The 18341-nt window shown below is 40.0% G+C and overlaps 1 protein-coding gene across 1 annotated transcript in view; it reads right to left on the minus strand.

The window, feature by feature from the left end:
• Positions 1-206: 206 nt before the first annotated feature.
• SYNPO2 (synaptopodin 2) overlaps positions 207-18341 on the minus strand; it is a 101524-nt gene continuing 83389 nt past the window's right edge. The window contains 7 exon segments of the mRNA XM_030564296.1: positions 207-757; positions 759-847; positions 849-2237; positions 2239-2262; positions 2264-2406; positions 5610-6418; positions 12748-12899. Coding sequence (XP_030420156.1) covers positions 298-757; positions 759-847; positions 849-2237; positions 2239-2262; positions 2264-2406; positions 5610-6418; positions 12748-12899 — 3066 coding nt within the window. The 3' untranslated portion in view covers positions 207-297.

Here is an 18341-nt window from a genome sequence, read left to right on the forward strand (position 1 = left end):
CATCTTAATTTTATAACCATTTTGATTCACTTTAAAATTTTAAATAGTTTTGGACTCAGATTGAGGGGATACATCTGAAGTTATTAAGTAAGCTAAGGACTGCTATAGGCAACTCTTGGGTGCTAGATCACCACCTGCAAACAATTCATTGCAGCAAAGTGGACACTGAGTTGCAACTACAAGAATTTACTCTTCAATGATGATGGCTTCCACACCTGGGCTTGTGACTCCAACTTTCTTTGCTGAAAACTTTGGGCCTTGGAGCAGTAAAGGAAGAGGATGTGATTGATTCTTTGCTTAGAAAATAGGGGTGACCACTAGACTCGTAGACTCATTTATTGGAGTGGATGCATTCGACTGGAACCACGGTTGTGAACTGTAGGCTGGTACGGAGTACACTGAAGATGCTTGGACATTAGCAGAAGAACCAGCACTGAGTGGTCTTGAAGGCAGAGCATGTTTTGAGGCAGACACTGAGTCGGACTTTGTAGACTGCTTAGTAGCTAGGCTTTCCTTAGTAGTAGAAGGAGGTTGAAAAGTAAATAAAGATGCATTAAGTTGATATGGCTGATGCTTCATAACATCCAAAGCACTGAGAGCTTTCTTAGGTTTTCTTTTGGTAGTTTTGGTAACTGCAGGTGATTTAGATTGGGGTTTAGTAGCAGCAAGAGGATAAGAGGGGGACTGGATGGGATTGTAAGCAACGGGTGGAGGTGCTCGAACATTAGATGAATACTTCCAAGAAGCTGTAAGATTGAGTTGGAGATGAGGCCCGTGCCATATGTGCCTGCACAGTTTCTGAGTCTACCACATACTTCTCCATTCGAGATTGCCTTTTGGCAAATAAACTGTGCTCCTTTTCCACTAAAAGCTGGTGGCATCTCGAAGGCTGGCCCCATTCCTCCAGCAAATGCAACATTCCTATTGGTGTGGTAGGTGTTGTTTTGGTGTATAATTTTGATTGATATTGTTGTTGGAGGCCCTTTAAAAGGACCAGCTATGTTAAGAGTACTTAGAGGTAAGACATGAGGAGCAGGTTGTCTTACTTGATTGGTGCATGGAACTGCAGCTTGGGGTGAGTTTGGAGTTGGGAATGCAGGAGGCTGGTAGAAGCCACAGCTGAGGTGACCAGACTGGTGAAATGGTAGTGGCAGCAGTAGGAGAGACTTGACTGAGGGCTTTGGAGCCACAGGAGGAGGGGTCTTTTGTTTTGATGCTTGGATCTGCATGAAATTACAAGCCTCTGCTCCCAAACTAAGGTAGTCTTCTTCAGGTCCCGATTCAAATCCAGTTCCAGTACCTCGTTTGCCTTCTGTATTCTGTACAAGGGACAATAGGGCAGGGTTAGGACTCACTTTGGGAGGTTCTTTGAAAGTAAACATAGGCTTTGCAGTGCTTCTTTTCTTTGCCTCTTGTAGTATCCCAGTTCTTTTGGCCGGCACTGCAATTCTTTCATCTCTGGATGCTATCTGCTCTGTTGGTGACCAAAGAGCTGGCTGAGCTGTGCTGGCCACTGGACTCAATACTGCTCTATATGAAGTTTGAGGTGGTGGGCTAACTGAGGAATAGAAAGGTGGTGGTGGTAAATCTGAGAGAGGGCTAGTCACATTTCTTGTTGGTGAAAATGGTGCTGCTGCTTGATTCGATATACCAGGAAAAGGTTTAGCTGTTCTGTTTAAAGGTGTTGATTTATGGGGGTCAGAAGACTGAAAGGAGATGTTTGTCTCTGACGCTCCCCCAATGCCATTTTGTTGTACCATTTTGCCATGACTGTGGCTCACCTCTATGTAACTTTTGCTCACACAGCTCTGCATTTTTGACGTTTCTTCCTCTTTTGCCTGATAGGATGAGGAGCTCACTTGTCTGAAGCTCTCTTTTGGGGTGGGCTTCTCTTGTTCCTCTGCATGCTTCTGTGTGACTTCACCTCTTCCTTGCTCAGCTGTGATCTCATCCATTCTCTGCCGTCTCTTGGCAAACATGAGGGCCCCTTTGCCCTTGGTCTCTGGCAACATCTGCATCTCGTCTCCACCTTTTAGTTTCTTTTCAATCTCAAGCAGACCAGTGTCCCAATCAAATGTCACAATCTGGCCTTCGTGGTCAATGTCAGAGAAGAAATCTTCATCTATTTCTGACTCACTTGTTCCAAATAAAGTTACCTCAAAAGTGTTTTCTTTGTCACCTTCTTCACCTTCCCCTTCTTCACCCTCGTCGTCTTCACGTTCTAGTTCCCCGGTGCCCGTAGCTGACTAAAGTGTATTTCCTGTGCTCTTTGGCGACGCTTCTTGAACATCAACACCCCCTTGGAATTGGGATTGGGAGCTGCTGTCAGCAGCAGAGCAATGCTTTTACATTTAGATTTGGCTTCTTTCACCTGCTTCTCTGACAGACTCTCGCTCCGCCGGAGCCCTGGGAAGGATCAAAAGATATAATTAAAGAAATACACTCCACGGAAATATGTGAAGATGTCTGACTATAAGCAATGCAACATCTATCTGGAATACCACTTCCTAAATGTGCTCCTCTCCAGAACATAATCTTTCTTTTCTTTAATACTAGGATCCTACCTGGCAGCAGGACTGAGTTCATATCCATAGTTTACATGTATTTCTATGTGTGTGTGTAATATAATATATATAAATCTATAGGGAAGGCGTTAAAATCTTTTCACACAGTAACTACTGTGGCACAAATTCCATAGCAATAATTCTTCTTTGTGAGACATGCCTCAAAGTTTAAAGACAACACAGTTTTCTATAGAACTTTCCTAGTTCAACTTACAAGAACTTTTATGTGTCACATATCTATTTCTATCATTAAACACATACATTATATTCTATTATGCATATAAAATCTGTCCCCTCTCTCTCTCTCTCTCTATATATATATATACACATACACATTTCTATGTATAATATTACAAACTCACATAAAAATACATATAGACTATGGATATGAATTCAGTCCTGTTGCCATTGAAGTCAGTGGTAGTTTGGCCATTGTATTCATGCAAACAGATTTAAGCCCTTTAAAAGGAAGAAGTGCTTTCCTAAAAAAGTAATTCATAATAACAAATAATAGAAAATGGACTGAAAAAAGAATAGATTGTTTATAGTAAAAATGTATTTAAAATACATTAACAGGGCTAATTGTGTAGGATATAACATTTCCAGAATATTTCTTTAAAACATGTAGCAAGGACAGCAAATTCCTACAATAAATGCTGTTCTAGAACTAGTTCAGGAAGCCATAACTAACTCCTAAAGAGTATTCAATAGTTTACTATAGTTCCATGTATTTGTTAATGCATAAATTAATGGTCTTAATACTTTATATGGACTGCAGTTGGCCTCATTACATTCTCTCCTTATTTTTTTAAACGAGAGTGTGATCCTGCTTCTTTTAAAATTAATGATCATATTCCAATTAACTTCAAAGCAAACAAAATGGATTGCTTGTTATTATTCATGGTAGGGAAGTAGAATAGTAAAACATTTTCACATCTGAACCATTTTTAATGTACACGTAATAACCTCATTAAATAAATGAACGTAAAGCATTTTATAATTAATGATCCTTTCAGTCATGTCAGGAAAAAAAAATGGAACCTGATCCTTCTCTTGCTGAAGACAAATGTAGTTTTGCCATTATATTTGGTGAGAGCATGACTAGACCCATGGTTTTCACTAAAAACCATAAAAGACGATAGAATGTGGGTCCAACCCAGCAAAACTTCCACAGGGCTAAATCCTGAAATCCTCGGCTCAATTCTTAGTCAGGCAAAACTTTTAGTGAAGTTACCAGGGGAATTTGTCAGAGCGGGGGCTGTAGAACCAGAACCATTTATTGAAGATTAGGATAGTTGCTATAGTATCTAAGCAGTATGGACCCAATTCTGCAGATCTAACTCACGAGTAATCCTTACTCTTGCAAGCAGTTCTATTGTCTTCAAATGAGGCTACTCTCATCAGCTCAAACTACACTTGTGGGAAAGGATTTGCACCTATGATTTTATGGCAAGGAATAACTTAAAATATTCTCTTAGCAAATATTTTTACAGCTTGTTTACATCTGGTTCAACCAAAAGAAGGCTTAAATGAAGAAAAATTGCCTGCTCAATTAAATTTAATCAGATTGCTATTTGCAGGGATATATCTCTGCTAAAGAGATCAAAAGTTGCAATGCTTTATCTGTTCTAGTTTAGAATCTTAAACACCATATAATGGCTGTTTGCTTCACAAAACAAACATGTTTTATATGCACCATACATGCTGCTTCAAGCAAATATCTTATGTATCTATATATGTCAACAGTACCTAGAGCCTTAGATAAGCTCTTTAAAATGTTTTTATCATTCAATCAATATCTATCTATGTATAACTAATGTTTATTCTTCAGGTACAGTTGATTTAAAATGTAAAATCCTGCCAATTGATAATAATTCAGATATTAATGGGAAGGGTGAAAAAGGCAAAAAAATTGTCCTAAACAGACAAATTTAATGTAAGTACATTTTGTTGCACATGATAATTCATTCTGTATTAAATAGGATTTGGATATGTGGATTACATACAGATACTTAAAGCGTAAGTAACGGCTTAACCCACATACCAATAAGGATGCATGGTTATCATTCTAAAAATATGCTTACAGAGGAATTAGCAATGGGTTAGGAGACTTGTTCCAACACTGCCTATAAAATAACTCATTGCTACAGCATATCACTGCACACATTCAAGCACCTTTGCCATACTGTGATTAAATCCCTGAACAGGATGCTTGACATTGTTGGAAAAGAACAAACAAGCATTAGAAATGACCTAAATAAATAAATATGTATATATATATATATAAATATTTTTAAAACAGCATTGGATTCAATCACATTTTCAGTTTGTTTTTAGTTAAACTCCTTAGATAGATTTTGAGGCTCACCTCTGGGTATGGAAGGCAGAAGAAGTAGTAAGTTCACTTTACAGTCCAGAGAAGACTTACAAAACTCAAAGGATCATATAACTAGCCAGTAATACACATGCTGGTGTCTGTCAAACTGACTTCTGCAGGCATCATCAAGCTTTCCTACTAGCCTTCTTTATTCATATCTACTTTTAACAGCAGTGGCATAGCTTTGATTTTTAACGATGCAGTTTCTGCTATAAATGGAGAAATCCAGAACACCCAACTACGTTCAAGAGATGACCTTGCTTATTTGGTTAACATTCTACAGATCATCCTTGTAATGTAAGTCAGAAGCCTAGCACAATTTACCTCTCTTTGTGCAACTAAAAGTACTTGAATTTCCAAAGTGAGGTGTCACATTTTAAAATTAGTAGTCTTTAAAATAAAGTAAAGTAGTCAGCTACAGCAATGTTATATGGTACTGTGAAAGCATGGTTAAATACCTGGCCTGTCACCTTTGTAATTTTGTTGTTTTAAAAAGACACATGAATTTTGAGTAGAAATATCAATTTAAAAACAAAGAGAGAGAGAGGTTAAAACACTTGAGAAGAATCTCTTTAAAATATTTACAAATGCAGGCACTGTTCTGAAAAGCTGTTTCAAGTTACAAAATTTACCCTCAAGTCAATGCAAATGATTTAGATGTGACATACTTGCGTGCCTTGCCCTGTGCTTGTGAGGTCTGCTGTGATCTCTTTCTGAGTGCTGGTCGTCTTCTCCCTGCTCTGTGCCTTCTGATGAGATTCCAAAGGAGACTACAGAAGGAGGTGCTTCTGACTGCCCTCCTTCCACTTGAGAATCAACACACCCCTTTTCGGCTAGAGACCTGGACACTTCCTTCTCCCTGTCAGAGCAATCTAGGATCACTTCCACTATGGGGAGAGATGGATTGCCTGCCTCTGCTCCTTGGATCACCTTGACCTCTTTGCCACTAGCAATCTGGAATGTTTTGCTTGACCACTGGACAGTGGCCTCTTTTTCACCCAGGGGGACTGTGGTTGTCGGGCTAGTCTCATCTTCTTGCATACTGGGTCCAGCTTTTGAAGGGGTACACTTTTCAGCTCCCAGGAGATTAACAGTAGGAACACTGGTGCCCTTGTGCCTGTCCTGCGAGAGGGACAACTGCAGCTCAACCACTGTGTCTGGCCTTCTTTCTTTTGTCTTCTCTTTGAAAGCAGCCTCATCTGTCAAGAGTATTCTAGAGGTTTCTATCACTTTAGGTGTAATTTTGTGGCACTGTATTGTCTCCTCTTGTTTTGTCCCAGAAAAGTCTAAGTCACTTTCCTCTGCTCCATGGGGAGCTTCATTGTGTATCTCTGTGATGTAGAATTCCCTCTGGGGCATTTCCGTGGCTGTTCTGATTTGCAGTGTGGTACTCTTCCTATACTCCTCATTTTTTATGTTATCATGGTTTCTGGTTTCGGTTTCTGGACTCAAGCTTTCGTGTAGTCCATTGGATGATCTGCACATATATACAGATACACACACAAAAATAGTAACACAAGAACAGAAGCTGTTGTAAGTACAACTGCAAAAGAGATTTTCATGCTTAAATGGAAGTACGTATTATGTTTTCCTCCTAAAAATTATCTGCTAGTAGATCCATTTACATAACAGAATTTCCCAAACATTTTAAATACAAAGGCTTTGTACCCCTCCTAACCTCCTGCAGTAGCATTAGGACATAAGAGCAGCTATATTACTGCAGTAAGCTTTTATTCTGACTATGATTCTGATAGTTATTCTTAAATCCTTGACCTATGCCATTCCTAAACTGTATACACTGCTTTACAAAAACATGTAATGTTTCCAGACAAACACTTGAGTTATCTCAAGAGTTTTAGGGTTTATACTTCCTATTTTATTTTTGAATTAAAACAATGGCTTTGCACTAAAAGGAGAAATTTTAATCCATTTTACCTCCATGATTATTATTGCTCTTATTTGTATCCTGTCAGTGCCCAAAATGTGCTAGGTGCTGTCCTTTCACGCAGGTCCCTGTCCCAATGAATTTACTTTCCAAGAAGGCAAGTCACATGTAAAGGGCAGGGAGAGAGTGATAAATACATAAAATACTTGTTTTAAAGGGAATTCCTTGTTTAAAAGTATCATCATCCCTCTGTGTCTTTGAACGACTATACTTTAAGGGCCCAATCCCGTGATGTATTCCCTGCGAAGTGCTCAGTGCCTTTAACTTCCACTGAAGTCAATGCAAGCTGAGGGTGCTCAGTACATCACTGGATCAGTCTATATATTTTAAAATGGGAGTTTTCCGATTGGTGAATCTTGCTTTAGCTCCTTTAACCTTACATGTCAGACTATATCTTCATTTTTCTATTTATTCCTCTCTTCACTCTCCCCCCTCTGTTTTATATGTTCTCTTAAAAGTATTATGAACTTTACTGTAACTTCCAGTTCCCCTTTCAGTGCTGTATGCCTCAATGGCATACTATTAGTTTCAGCAGAAAATATTTCAGTGCAGTCTGACACAGTGACATATTATTCATTTTTACATTTGGCTGTAATGTAGCAAAACTTTTCGGTAATTAATAGACGCATTAGGTGCCCTCAATAAACTACAAAGCATCAAGTACTATAAGAGGAGTTTGAAATCAAAAGCAGGCTCCTGGTATTCTAAAACTATTGTATCACACTGCAAATAAAGGCCAGAAATAGTAACAGAAAATGACTAGGTAAATCTGTCAGTGTAAAGAAGATGCCTCAATATAACTAACATTTATAGCCTCTCAGCATACTAATGGCATCAGACTGGATTTGCCTCAAATAGGATACAGTGTATAACATCTATTAAACCACATATGGGGCTACATAAGGGTCAGACAGATTTTCATTTAGGAAGCCTTGGGTCTCTATCTGGATTCCATCATGTTTTGCTATTTGGACAATCAGTTGTGCGGCTGCTGACTGCAGAAAAAATTGTATGAATCCATAAACATTTCCTTGTAAGATATAAGACTGGGTGTGAGCCAACTAACTTTTAGCCTTTATTGGTAGCTGAATGAGTGTGTGTGTGTGTATGAGAGAGAGAGAGAGAGAGAGAGAGAGATTTCCACCTTAAAAGGCCCTCACTACTTATGGATATACTGTTTATAGACATTGATGTGTGTCCAGTGGTACAGTACTGTATCTGGTCCCTTTTGTTTTATTTTTCATTTTATTTTATTTTGTCAGATTCATTTTTTTAGGTCTGCTCAGTTCACTGGAAAAAACCTCTGTGTACCCAGACACTTGTGGTATAATTGCAGGAAGAAGGTTGAGCTGCGTGGAGGGAACGCAACGGGATTTGGTCCAAAATGGTGTTTACAGACTGAATGTCACAGTTCAGTTTGCTATGCACTGATCATGAGCCAATCTTTTTACTTTCATGGAAATATTTCATGCTTTCCCCGCCTAGGAACTCTCTCCCTAGTCCCCAGGTCCTCACATTCTCAACATCAACTGGGAGCTTTCTACTCATCCTTGAGTGCTTCAGGGGAGGCTAGTGGCTCTCTTCCCACTCCCACTGCTTCCTTGATACCTCCCTCTAGAGCAGGGGTACCCATCGTGGTGCCCGTGGGCAACATGGCACCAGCGGGGGCATCTAAATGTGCCTGCGTACTGCCCAGCAGATGAGCATCCGCCGAAATGCTGCTGAAATTCAGTGGCATTTCGTCGGTGATGCCTCTGGATGATGCCGCTTGCCGTCGACAAGCAGCGTCATCCAGAGGTGTCACCACCGAAATGCCACCGAATTTCAGTGGCATTTCGGCGGATGCTCGACCACTGCCATGGTCCTTCATCTGGTGGGTGTCAGACAAAAAAGGTTGGGGACCACTGCACTAGAGGCTTTCTGAAAAGTCAGTAAAACATTCCTTCCATATAGTCTCTTTAGGGTAGTTACCAAGCAGGGCGTTTCCCCCTCACTTGCAACCAATCCCAAGGATTTTGCAGGGAAGCACGGGGAGGTAGCCTGACTCCAGTGCAGAGAGCAGCAAGAAACCTTCCTCTAACCTTCCATCTAACCAGCAAAGAACCAGGAGCATTTGAAGACTTAAGGTGGGATTTTTAAAAACTCCAAGGCCAGGTCTACACTGGGCAAGGGGGTCGACCTAAGATACACAACTTCAGCTACGTGAATAGTGAGTCGACTGCTGACGGTCCCCCATCGACTCCGCGTCTGCCTCTCGCCACGGTGGAGTTCCGGAGTCAACGGCAAAGTGATTGAGGATCGATTTTATTGCATCTACACTAGCCGCGATAAATTGATCCCTGATAGATTGATTACTACCCGCCGATCCGGTGAGTAGTGGAGACGTAACCTAAGTGTTGGACTAACTTTGCTCCCATTTAAGTCAGTGGAAAAACCTCTCACTACTTCAGTCGAAGCTGAATTAGGCTAATACTGAATGCTTTGGAAATCCCACTCTGATTGTAGCAACAAGGAATCTTTCAAAGGCTTCCTAGCAAGCGCACAATAGGAAGTGAGGCTTCTCTACTCATACCTGCAAAATTAAAAGGTTAATGATGCTGGGATGCAAAGATCATCCAAGGAATATATCATGGCCCTTCAAATCTAACCCCACCATACCTATCATCTCTCATTCACTATTCAAATTTCAACTCCTGTCTCCACTTGACCCATGATGCCAGCCTCTATTATTCATTTGTTAAATTTTCAAACAAGAACCATTGTGCTTTCTCCCATGCTGCCCATCCCATTTGGGGGGAGCTCCCTGTAAGCATCCCCAAAGCTGCCTCATTATCCACCTTCAAATCCCACCTCTAAACTCCGCCATGGTGCCTACAAAAACTTGGGTGCAGTTAGGTCACTGTTGCACTGTGACCACTGCTTTTCATGCTGACCAATATTGTCTCATTGTTTCCTTGTACTGCTCCATCTGTCTGTATCCATCTGTTCTTTCTCGTCTTCTACTTGGATTGTAAGGTCTGTAGGGAAGGGACTGTCCTTTTGTTCTGTGATTGTACAGAACTTTGTATAATGGGGTTCTGGTCCATGACTTGGGCTCCTAGCGGCAATGGTAATACAAATAATAAATATTAATAACTAACAAATTAGGCACCATTCTTTATTAAAATTTATACTCTTCTCTTAATGCTTAGTTAAGAGCTGTCTACAGCAGAAGATGAAGGGTTTGCTTTTCCATTGCTCTGTGATGATGATAGGTCACATCTTAGTAGTTTCAGAAGAACCTTGAGGGGCCAGTCAGCCAGCATCTCCAAAGATTCCCAAAAGGGAACCACAGAGGAGGTGGCAGCAGACTGGGAATTACAGAGGTGGTGTCAGGGGAGAGAGTGAACAGTATAAGGAGGGAGACTTTTAAATGGAAGAGACAGTGGCTGAATGGCTGAGGACACAAAGTTCAGAGATTGCACCAGTAATTGAATTTCCTCTGAATAGTCTGTGCAATTCTTAAAGGAAGGTCTGTTGCTGGAGGACTGTCAGCTCCTCATGATCCCTGGAAGCCCTGGGATTTCATCCCACTAAACAGTGTAATACTCCCAAATTATTTTTTGGTTTTGATTTTTAATCTGTTTTATGCATTCAGACAGGACCAACAAAGTGGAATAGAAGTTTTGCTATTGTTTTCAGTGGAGTCAGGATGTGGCCCCCTGGTGTATTTAAAATATCAATTACCAGCAACAGCTATGACTGGAAATATCTGAAGTTATTTGTGCAGCTGCAAAAAGTTCAGAAAGTCAGTGATAGAGGTTATTTCTGAAAGAGTAGTTTTACCAGTGATCTTCATGAAGTAAAAGAATAACAATGGTGATATCACACAGGGAACTCTTAAATGAAGGATTAGATTTTTATCTGTAAGTGTCACTAAACTTCAATTTCAACATATGCACACAAATATTTCCATCAATAATAATCTAAATTTAAGATAGGCAAAGTAAGAAAAAATGCTGCTTGAGACCTTATTAGAGTTTGATTTAAGGATATTTACTTTGTATATTTTGTACACGTGATGTGGACAATTAGTGTTTTAATGGTTATAAAGCTTTAACATTTTGAATCTCATAGTCTACTATCATTAAATAATTATTATCTGATCCTCCCCATACTGCAACTGCAAAATTTCCCACAACTGCAAAATTCAAAAGTTAAAAAATGCTTAAAACCTATTTGTGAAAAAAGCTGATAAATGTGAAAACTGAAATCTATAAAAATAAAAAAGCTTAAAAATAAACATCTATATTATCTATTGACATTTAAAATAATAAAATCAAATTCTGCAGTGCCTAGATATATTTATTTATCTTAGTTAGGAATAAGAGTTACACCACAGTAGGTGAGCTGGAGTCCTCAGCTGTCACTATTCCAGTGACTTCATCAAGCTGAGAACATTAGTCAGCCCACAGAAACAAGCAAACATAAAGCATTCAAACCCAACTCTTATTATATATTAGATTAATACAACTCAGTGACTGTCTCCCTCTCAGGGCAGATCACACTTTTACCCTACTAGACACATTGGAACCATCGTACTGTACAGCTGTGGAAGTCCCTGAGGATCTCTGTCTTTACTCATTCAGATGTCCCCTGCGAGCTACAGGACTGTACATGCTGAAACAGGAACTCTCCCGCCTTTCACAGGATGCTGCTCTGTTAGTATTCAGGGAGCCTGGACATAACCATCCTCACCTTTCCGGTCCCCTTTAGGAGTGCTAAAATTGGAGGGAACACTAGTTGAGAGCACTGGCTGTGGTGGCTGGCCTCTGCATAGGAAGAAGGGTCCTTGGGTTGTTGCCTTTTCTTATCCACATAGAATTTATATTATATATTAGAGGGGTAGCAAAAGTGAATGCAAGACTCAGTGTTTTATAAAGGAGAATAAATATCTCTATCAACAATCTACAGATGGAGAAACTGAGTTATAGAGAGGTTAAGCAACTTGCTAATGGTCACCTAGTCAATCAGAAACAGAAATGGAAGTCATGTCTCCAGACTCTGATCCCTTTTCTAACCACTCTCAGGAAACACCTTGTCATGTCATCTATGCACCGTGCCATTGTCATGTATAATCTTTGCTCTGCTTACGCCTCATTCAACATGCCTCTCTTGTATCACTCCTACCCGCTCATATTCCTTCCTTTCCACTCCCTATGCTTAAAATTCCCTTTCACCCTTATGTACCAGATCATCCTTATGACATCCCTCCTGGAAAAGACATTACTTTTGCTAAGGTTGTCACTGGTAAGCCATAATGCATGTACCAAAGAGCTGCGGTCTTTAAATGGAGAGGAAGGTTGGTCCGGTGGTTAGGGCACCTGCCTGGGACATGGGACAGATGGGTGCAATTCCCTGTTCTGCCACACATCTTAGAGTGACTAAGTGACTTGCCTGTGCCTCAATAACCTGTCTGTAAAATGGGAGTAATAGTACTTCCATATCTCCCAGAGGTCAACACTTCTGTGAAGTCCATTAAAGATTCTAAGACACTCAGATGCTTTGGTGATGGGAGGCATATAAGTAGCATAGATAGATAAAACTGTAGCATAAGGAGATAGTACCCTGAATCGATGCATCTTATGTATCTGGACTGTGCTGTCTGAACTATCAAGTGGGTGCTTTGTGGCCAGGAACTGTGTCTTCCTTTACATATGTACAGTGGCAAGGTGTTGGTGATAAATACATAAATAATAATATTACTATATATTGGAAATTCATAGTACATGTCTATAAAATGGACATGCATGCACCACCATGTTTTTCCAGTTTGTTTAGGGAGCAGAATGTATGTCAAAGCATTCTGAACATTCCTTTACCTCTTGATAAGCAGCTGGAGGGCATCAGTCAGACTTTCCATAAGAGTGATAACTTCAGAATAGGTTAAGTCTGCACAGGACTTGCCATTGATAGACACCACCTCATCCCCCTCGCACAGTCCAGCCTTGGATGCTTTGCTCTTGCTGCGAACCTGAGATGAGTTAAAAGTAAATTAAATTCAAAATTGTATAATTAGAGCTAATTTGAAAACTGCAACTCCTTCCCCACATTCTCAGTAGAAAAAAATGGGTTCATGTATATACTTATTTATAGTACAGTACTTATTTATAGTAATACTGGGGAATCCAAATCAAGGATCAAGCCCTATTAAGCTAGGTATTGGACTGGCAAATAACAAAAGACAATCTGCCCCAGCGAGCTTACAATCTAGGTATCAAGCAGAATGCAAAAGGCAGATGAAACAGACGAAAGGGGTGGCGATGGCCTGGAAGGATGAGGTAACAGTACGAAGAACAGAGTTCAGCAGAAAAGCAAAAGATTTAGCTCAGCACTTAGCTGACTAATGAGAGACTACCAGGAGTTTGTGTAGATAGCCCAGTAAAATTAGGACCTGACATCCTCTTAGAAACCTAGGCCAAGTTTTCAAAAATGAGTCCCTAACGTAAGGCTCCCTAAGGCATATATGCATGCTATTTGACTTCAGTGGGAGCTATGGCTGCTCAGCACCTCAGACAATGGAACAAACACTTTTATTTAGGTGACTAACTATAGGCACTTCGCTCTGGAAAAAAATTGTCCTCAGTTCAGATTTAGTCATCTTAATTAAGTGTCTTGATTTTCAAAAGTGCTGAAGTCAATGGGTGCCACTGGAGGCTCAACATCTTTGATAATCAGGGCATCTATTTAGGTGCCCTTGTATGGACTTAACAGCCTAACTTTGGGTACCCTTGGTTTTGGCCCTAATTTTTGTACCCAAATACACACCTGTCACAACATTTTATTGCTCAAGAACAACAGTTCAGCTATACAGATGGGTTAATATAATGTGCATATTTATATACGATACAGAGAGAAGGAGAAAACAAATGGGCTAAACTGTAAATGGGCAATTAAAAGTGTATACAGCCTGTTGCAGCGAATCACTCTTAGGAAGGAAACAAGTCATCATGATAAATCAGGTAAGTATCATGAGAAGAAATCCTACACAGACTTCATAGATTTGGGGCCAGCTAAGTAATCACCTCCGTAAGGGGAATTTTCAGATTTATTTGTTTTGATTTCTAAAGAATGCACACTCTCTTGATGCCCTTATGAACATCACATGATCAAATAACCATTCACAGAAAGTTAAAAAAAACCCCACCTCTCTGAATCCCACTAGTTAACCCTCAAACTCTTTCTCCATCACCACCTCCCCTCCCCCAAACTTTTTGCTTCTAGTCATGCTAGAAAAAATCAGGAAGAATAAATGGGGTCAACAGATCCAGGTTCTTCCAAACAAAGGCTGAAAACAAACCCTGTCATTGGGGATTTCTCTCCAACAATGCCCCATCTCCAATGCCTTTGTGATTAAATTGGAAAGATGTCATCTCCAGGTGTCATGACCTGGACTATCTCAGCAGTTGCAGTATCACATGGGAGAGCAATGATCTCTAAGTCTTCTAGCTCCCAACCCATGCATTATGGGTCCAAAACAATGTCTTAAATTATTGGAACTAGAAACTACTTGTTGAAGACACTCCTCATTCATTCCTTTTAATAAATAGAGTGTACCTCTTCTTAGTGTTAATTGAAGCTGTAAAACCACATGGATTGTCACCAACCATTTAGGTACCTAAGATTCCTTCATGCAACTGTGTATTCCTCCCAGGGACCTTAAAGCACTCTATATTCACTAGCCAAGCCTCACAACACTGCTGGGGAGTACAGTTGGTAAGGAACATATAGGGATTGCTTTGCTAAATAATAAAGTGCATGTAGCTTTGTGGTGGAAGGCGACAGCTGTTCAAGAGTGCACAGCAACACATCAAAACAGTTTTAGGACAAGAAGTGAAGAGAGATGCTGTATATCCTGCTGCAAATGAAGGGAGAAGTTCAGCAGCCAGAAGAATGTAATTACCCAGTGTGGAATGTGGCTATAACTGCAGGGTTAACAATTCTGCTTTTGCAAAAAGTGCAGTGAGAACTTTAATAACCAAAAGTGGCTAGGATTTACATCACATCCATGGAAGAACACCTCCTACCTTCCAATGCCCCATAACCGATGCTGGAGTATTAAACTAGTTCTGGTGCAGAGGAAAGAATATTACCTGTTGGGATTACCCAATACAGCATCTAGGATTCCCATCCACGTGCTAAGCCAATTTAATATTTGCTAACTTGTGCTCTGGTCTTGCTAGATCTTTTGAGGTGGCACATACACAAAGAAAGCTTCTTTAATTCTTCTTTGTTGTCCCAAAGGGTTTTATTCTCTCTTCTCAGCTCCTTAAGCCTAGGAGTATACTGATGGGAGAGCCACATTATTATTTTAAACTCAAGAGCATAACCAGATCTGTCAATAGCACAGTCTGCCAATATTCTCATTAAAGAATCTACCTGAACTGATTAGTTTTTACTGCTCCAGTCCTCTTTCCATTTCCAGTACAACATTGTGACCCATCATAGTTACTTTATAACAGTGATTCTCAAAGTTTTTGTACTGGTGACCCCTTTCACATAGCAAGCCTCTGAGTGTGACCCCCCTTATAAATTAAAAACACTTTTAATTATATATAACACCATTATAAATGCTGGAGGCAAAGCGGGGTTTGGGGTGGAGGCTGACAGCTCGTGACCCCCCATGTAATAACCTCGCGACTCCCCTGAGGGGTCCCGATCCCCAGTTTGAGAAACCCTGCTTTATAACAAACCATAGACATCTTCAAAACTACTCAAGGAATGCCATCCAGTAAACTGCTATTTATAAAATACATATTTGGCAAATGCTGTTATATTAACCAGGAAGCATGCAAAACTGTATTATAAAACAATACATATACACAAAGGGATTGTCATGGAATCTGAACTCTGAATTTTCTATCTCTTGAGCATGTATGAATACTTCAGCCTTAATATTCTGTTCATAGGTTATGCTAAAAACATAAAAACACAGGTAAACATAATTGATTAATCTTCTTAGCTATTTTATTTAATATTATCACTGGCCTGGGTACAGTAATGTAAATATGTGTAGTCCTCAAAATCATTATTTGCTAACCGTGCATCTTGGTATTTATACCACACTCATTGGTGCAGTGTCGGCCCATTGTTTGCAATGGAGGTGCTCTCAGTTTGCACTAGGACCATTAGTAGCTGATCTTTTGTATAGGATCCCATTTCTGGAGGCAATTCCTGGACTCATAATGCTATTTGAAAATAACAGTGGGACTATAATACTTTTTGCTGCTGCTGGCCATTCATCTTGGCTGTTAACATTTATAAACATCCATGTGTCACAATATGGCCTTCTGGACAATGGAGAAACAATAATCCAGTGCATCCGGCAGCCAGTCGCCACCTTGCAGAGCAGCTAACATTTACAAATATGGACTGGTATGCTGTGTTTATCCTTTTCTAGCAGGACTATAAACATCCTTGCACTTTGGGAAGCAATGATTGCTTAGATAGTCTTTAGTATGTTTCTCTGCATAAATGAGGTTGGATTTATATTGTTTTTTTAAACATGGATGACATTTCCATTAAAATGTTTATAATGCAATATAACCCTTAAAGTAAATATTTAGTAGTCATGTTCAAAACAAATTAAATTTACACCAGTTTTAAAATGCAGAAACATTAACAATAAAATTATATGAACTCTGAAACAGTGTAAATGGAAAATAAATAATTCCTCTGATTTTTCACTATAGAACAAAGGGAATTCCTATGATGATAAGGGAAATCGCCTGTTTCTGTCCTTTCACTTCTACAGTAGGTTGCCAATTTGAATCTGGCTCAGGTCATAGCAGTGGCAATATGTCTACATGACTTGACTGACCGGTAATATGTGGCATCAATTTTTAACTAGTCTTATTGGCAGCTAAATGGGCAGCAATTTTCACTCTCCTATCCTTAGACGTGACCCTTTCAGATTAGGGCTCAAGTACATCTCACTATCCTTCCTATGCTACTACCCAAACTTTTCAGTGAGGCCTCAAACCTGTGAGGTGCTGAGCACTTCCTTGAGCTTCTTGAAGAGTGCTGAAAACCTGCAGCCCTGGGAGCTAAGGGACACTCAGAGCCTCAGAAGTGATGTTCTACACTTTGTGGGACTGGGCATAAATAAAAAATATTTATCTTCAGGGCCAGGCTAAACATACAGCTCTTCTGTCAGCACTTCAATTCTTATGTTGTTAGCGACCAGGAAGTGTTACTCTGAATTTCCTGATTTACCAGTATAAGTCAAACCCTTAATGTGATTTTGCTGTCACACTGATGTACTCTAGTTCCTTTATTTGTTAATGGAGAACTTTAAAACTATTTAACAAAAAATAAGTCTTTTATTTTTAATAATTTAGTAATTCCCCTTCTTCTACAGCTCTCCATTCATACCTCTTCTCTTGTGGCTTCCCTCCTTCTCTCCTTTCCCTCCACTCCAAAATTGACCTCTTCTCTTTACCCACATGGTGTGCAAGCTCCTCTCCTGACTGTTCAGAAGCCCCTTTCCCAGCATAGGTCAGCCAGCCAGCAGCTAGTTACACTCTGCACACCCCCACCCCACCCTGTGTTCAGTGAGAGGTTTCTGCTGAAGTCAAGTGGCAGAGAGCATTGAAGAAGGAACTAACAGCCAGGTAGTGCAGAAAAACCACGTTAGCTTGCTGCTGGCCTAATATCAAGATATTATCAGGCATTGTAGTTTACCCATAACAGAGGGGGGAAACTAGTGGTGGTTCTAAAATGGGGGGTGGTAGTTAACCCCACGGAATATTTCCACAGACTGGGAAAGAAATGGTTTTCATCAACATTGGCAATGGAAAATTTTGACCTTTAAGTGAATTAACCAAAAACTGAAATTTTTTAGGTTTTTAGATTTCTGGTTTTCTGACAAAAGATCAAAAATGTTCAAGGAAAGCAGACTCTTTCTGCATAACAAATTATTTACTCAAAAACCCTATTTTCCATTATGAAGTCTCAACAGAAAACTCTTTACCAGTCCCTAGAGAAAACTGAAGAGCTGTTTTTTCTGCTGACAGCCATGTAATTTGATTACACAGTGGAAACTGAGGAAACTTTCTTCAGTTGTGGGGAATTCAGCGGCAAGACTCTCATCCATGTAAATCACAAGAGACTCCCCAAAGACAGAAGAGAGTCACAGATTAAAATCAATGAAGCCTCATGGCTCAACCTGGGCTTTTTTGGTCACTATCTGCTCCCACCTTCTTTGGACTAGTGTTTCTAAAGGAATCAAAAATTTCCTTACTCTAAAACTACTGAGTAGGTTGTCATTACTAGGGAAACTTCTGTACAATTCCAATAGCTTCTCGGTGTTCATAATTAATTTTGTCACACAATCATCACTGCTGCAGCTTTCCACCACTTGTGCTGAACCTGTCTAGACACCAGCTGCTCTGCTGGAATGTTCTAGTGCTTTACT

Source organism: Gopherus evgoodei, chromosome 5 (genome assembly GCF_007399415.2).
Source record: "Gopherus evgoodei ecotype Sinaloan lineage chromosome 5, rGopEvg1_v1.p, whole genome shotgun sequence".
Lineage (NCBI taxonomy): Eukaryota > Metazoa > Chordata > Testudines > Testudinidae > Gopherus > Gopherus evgoodei.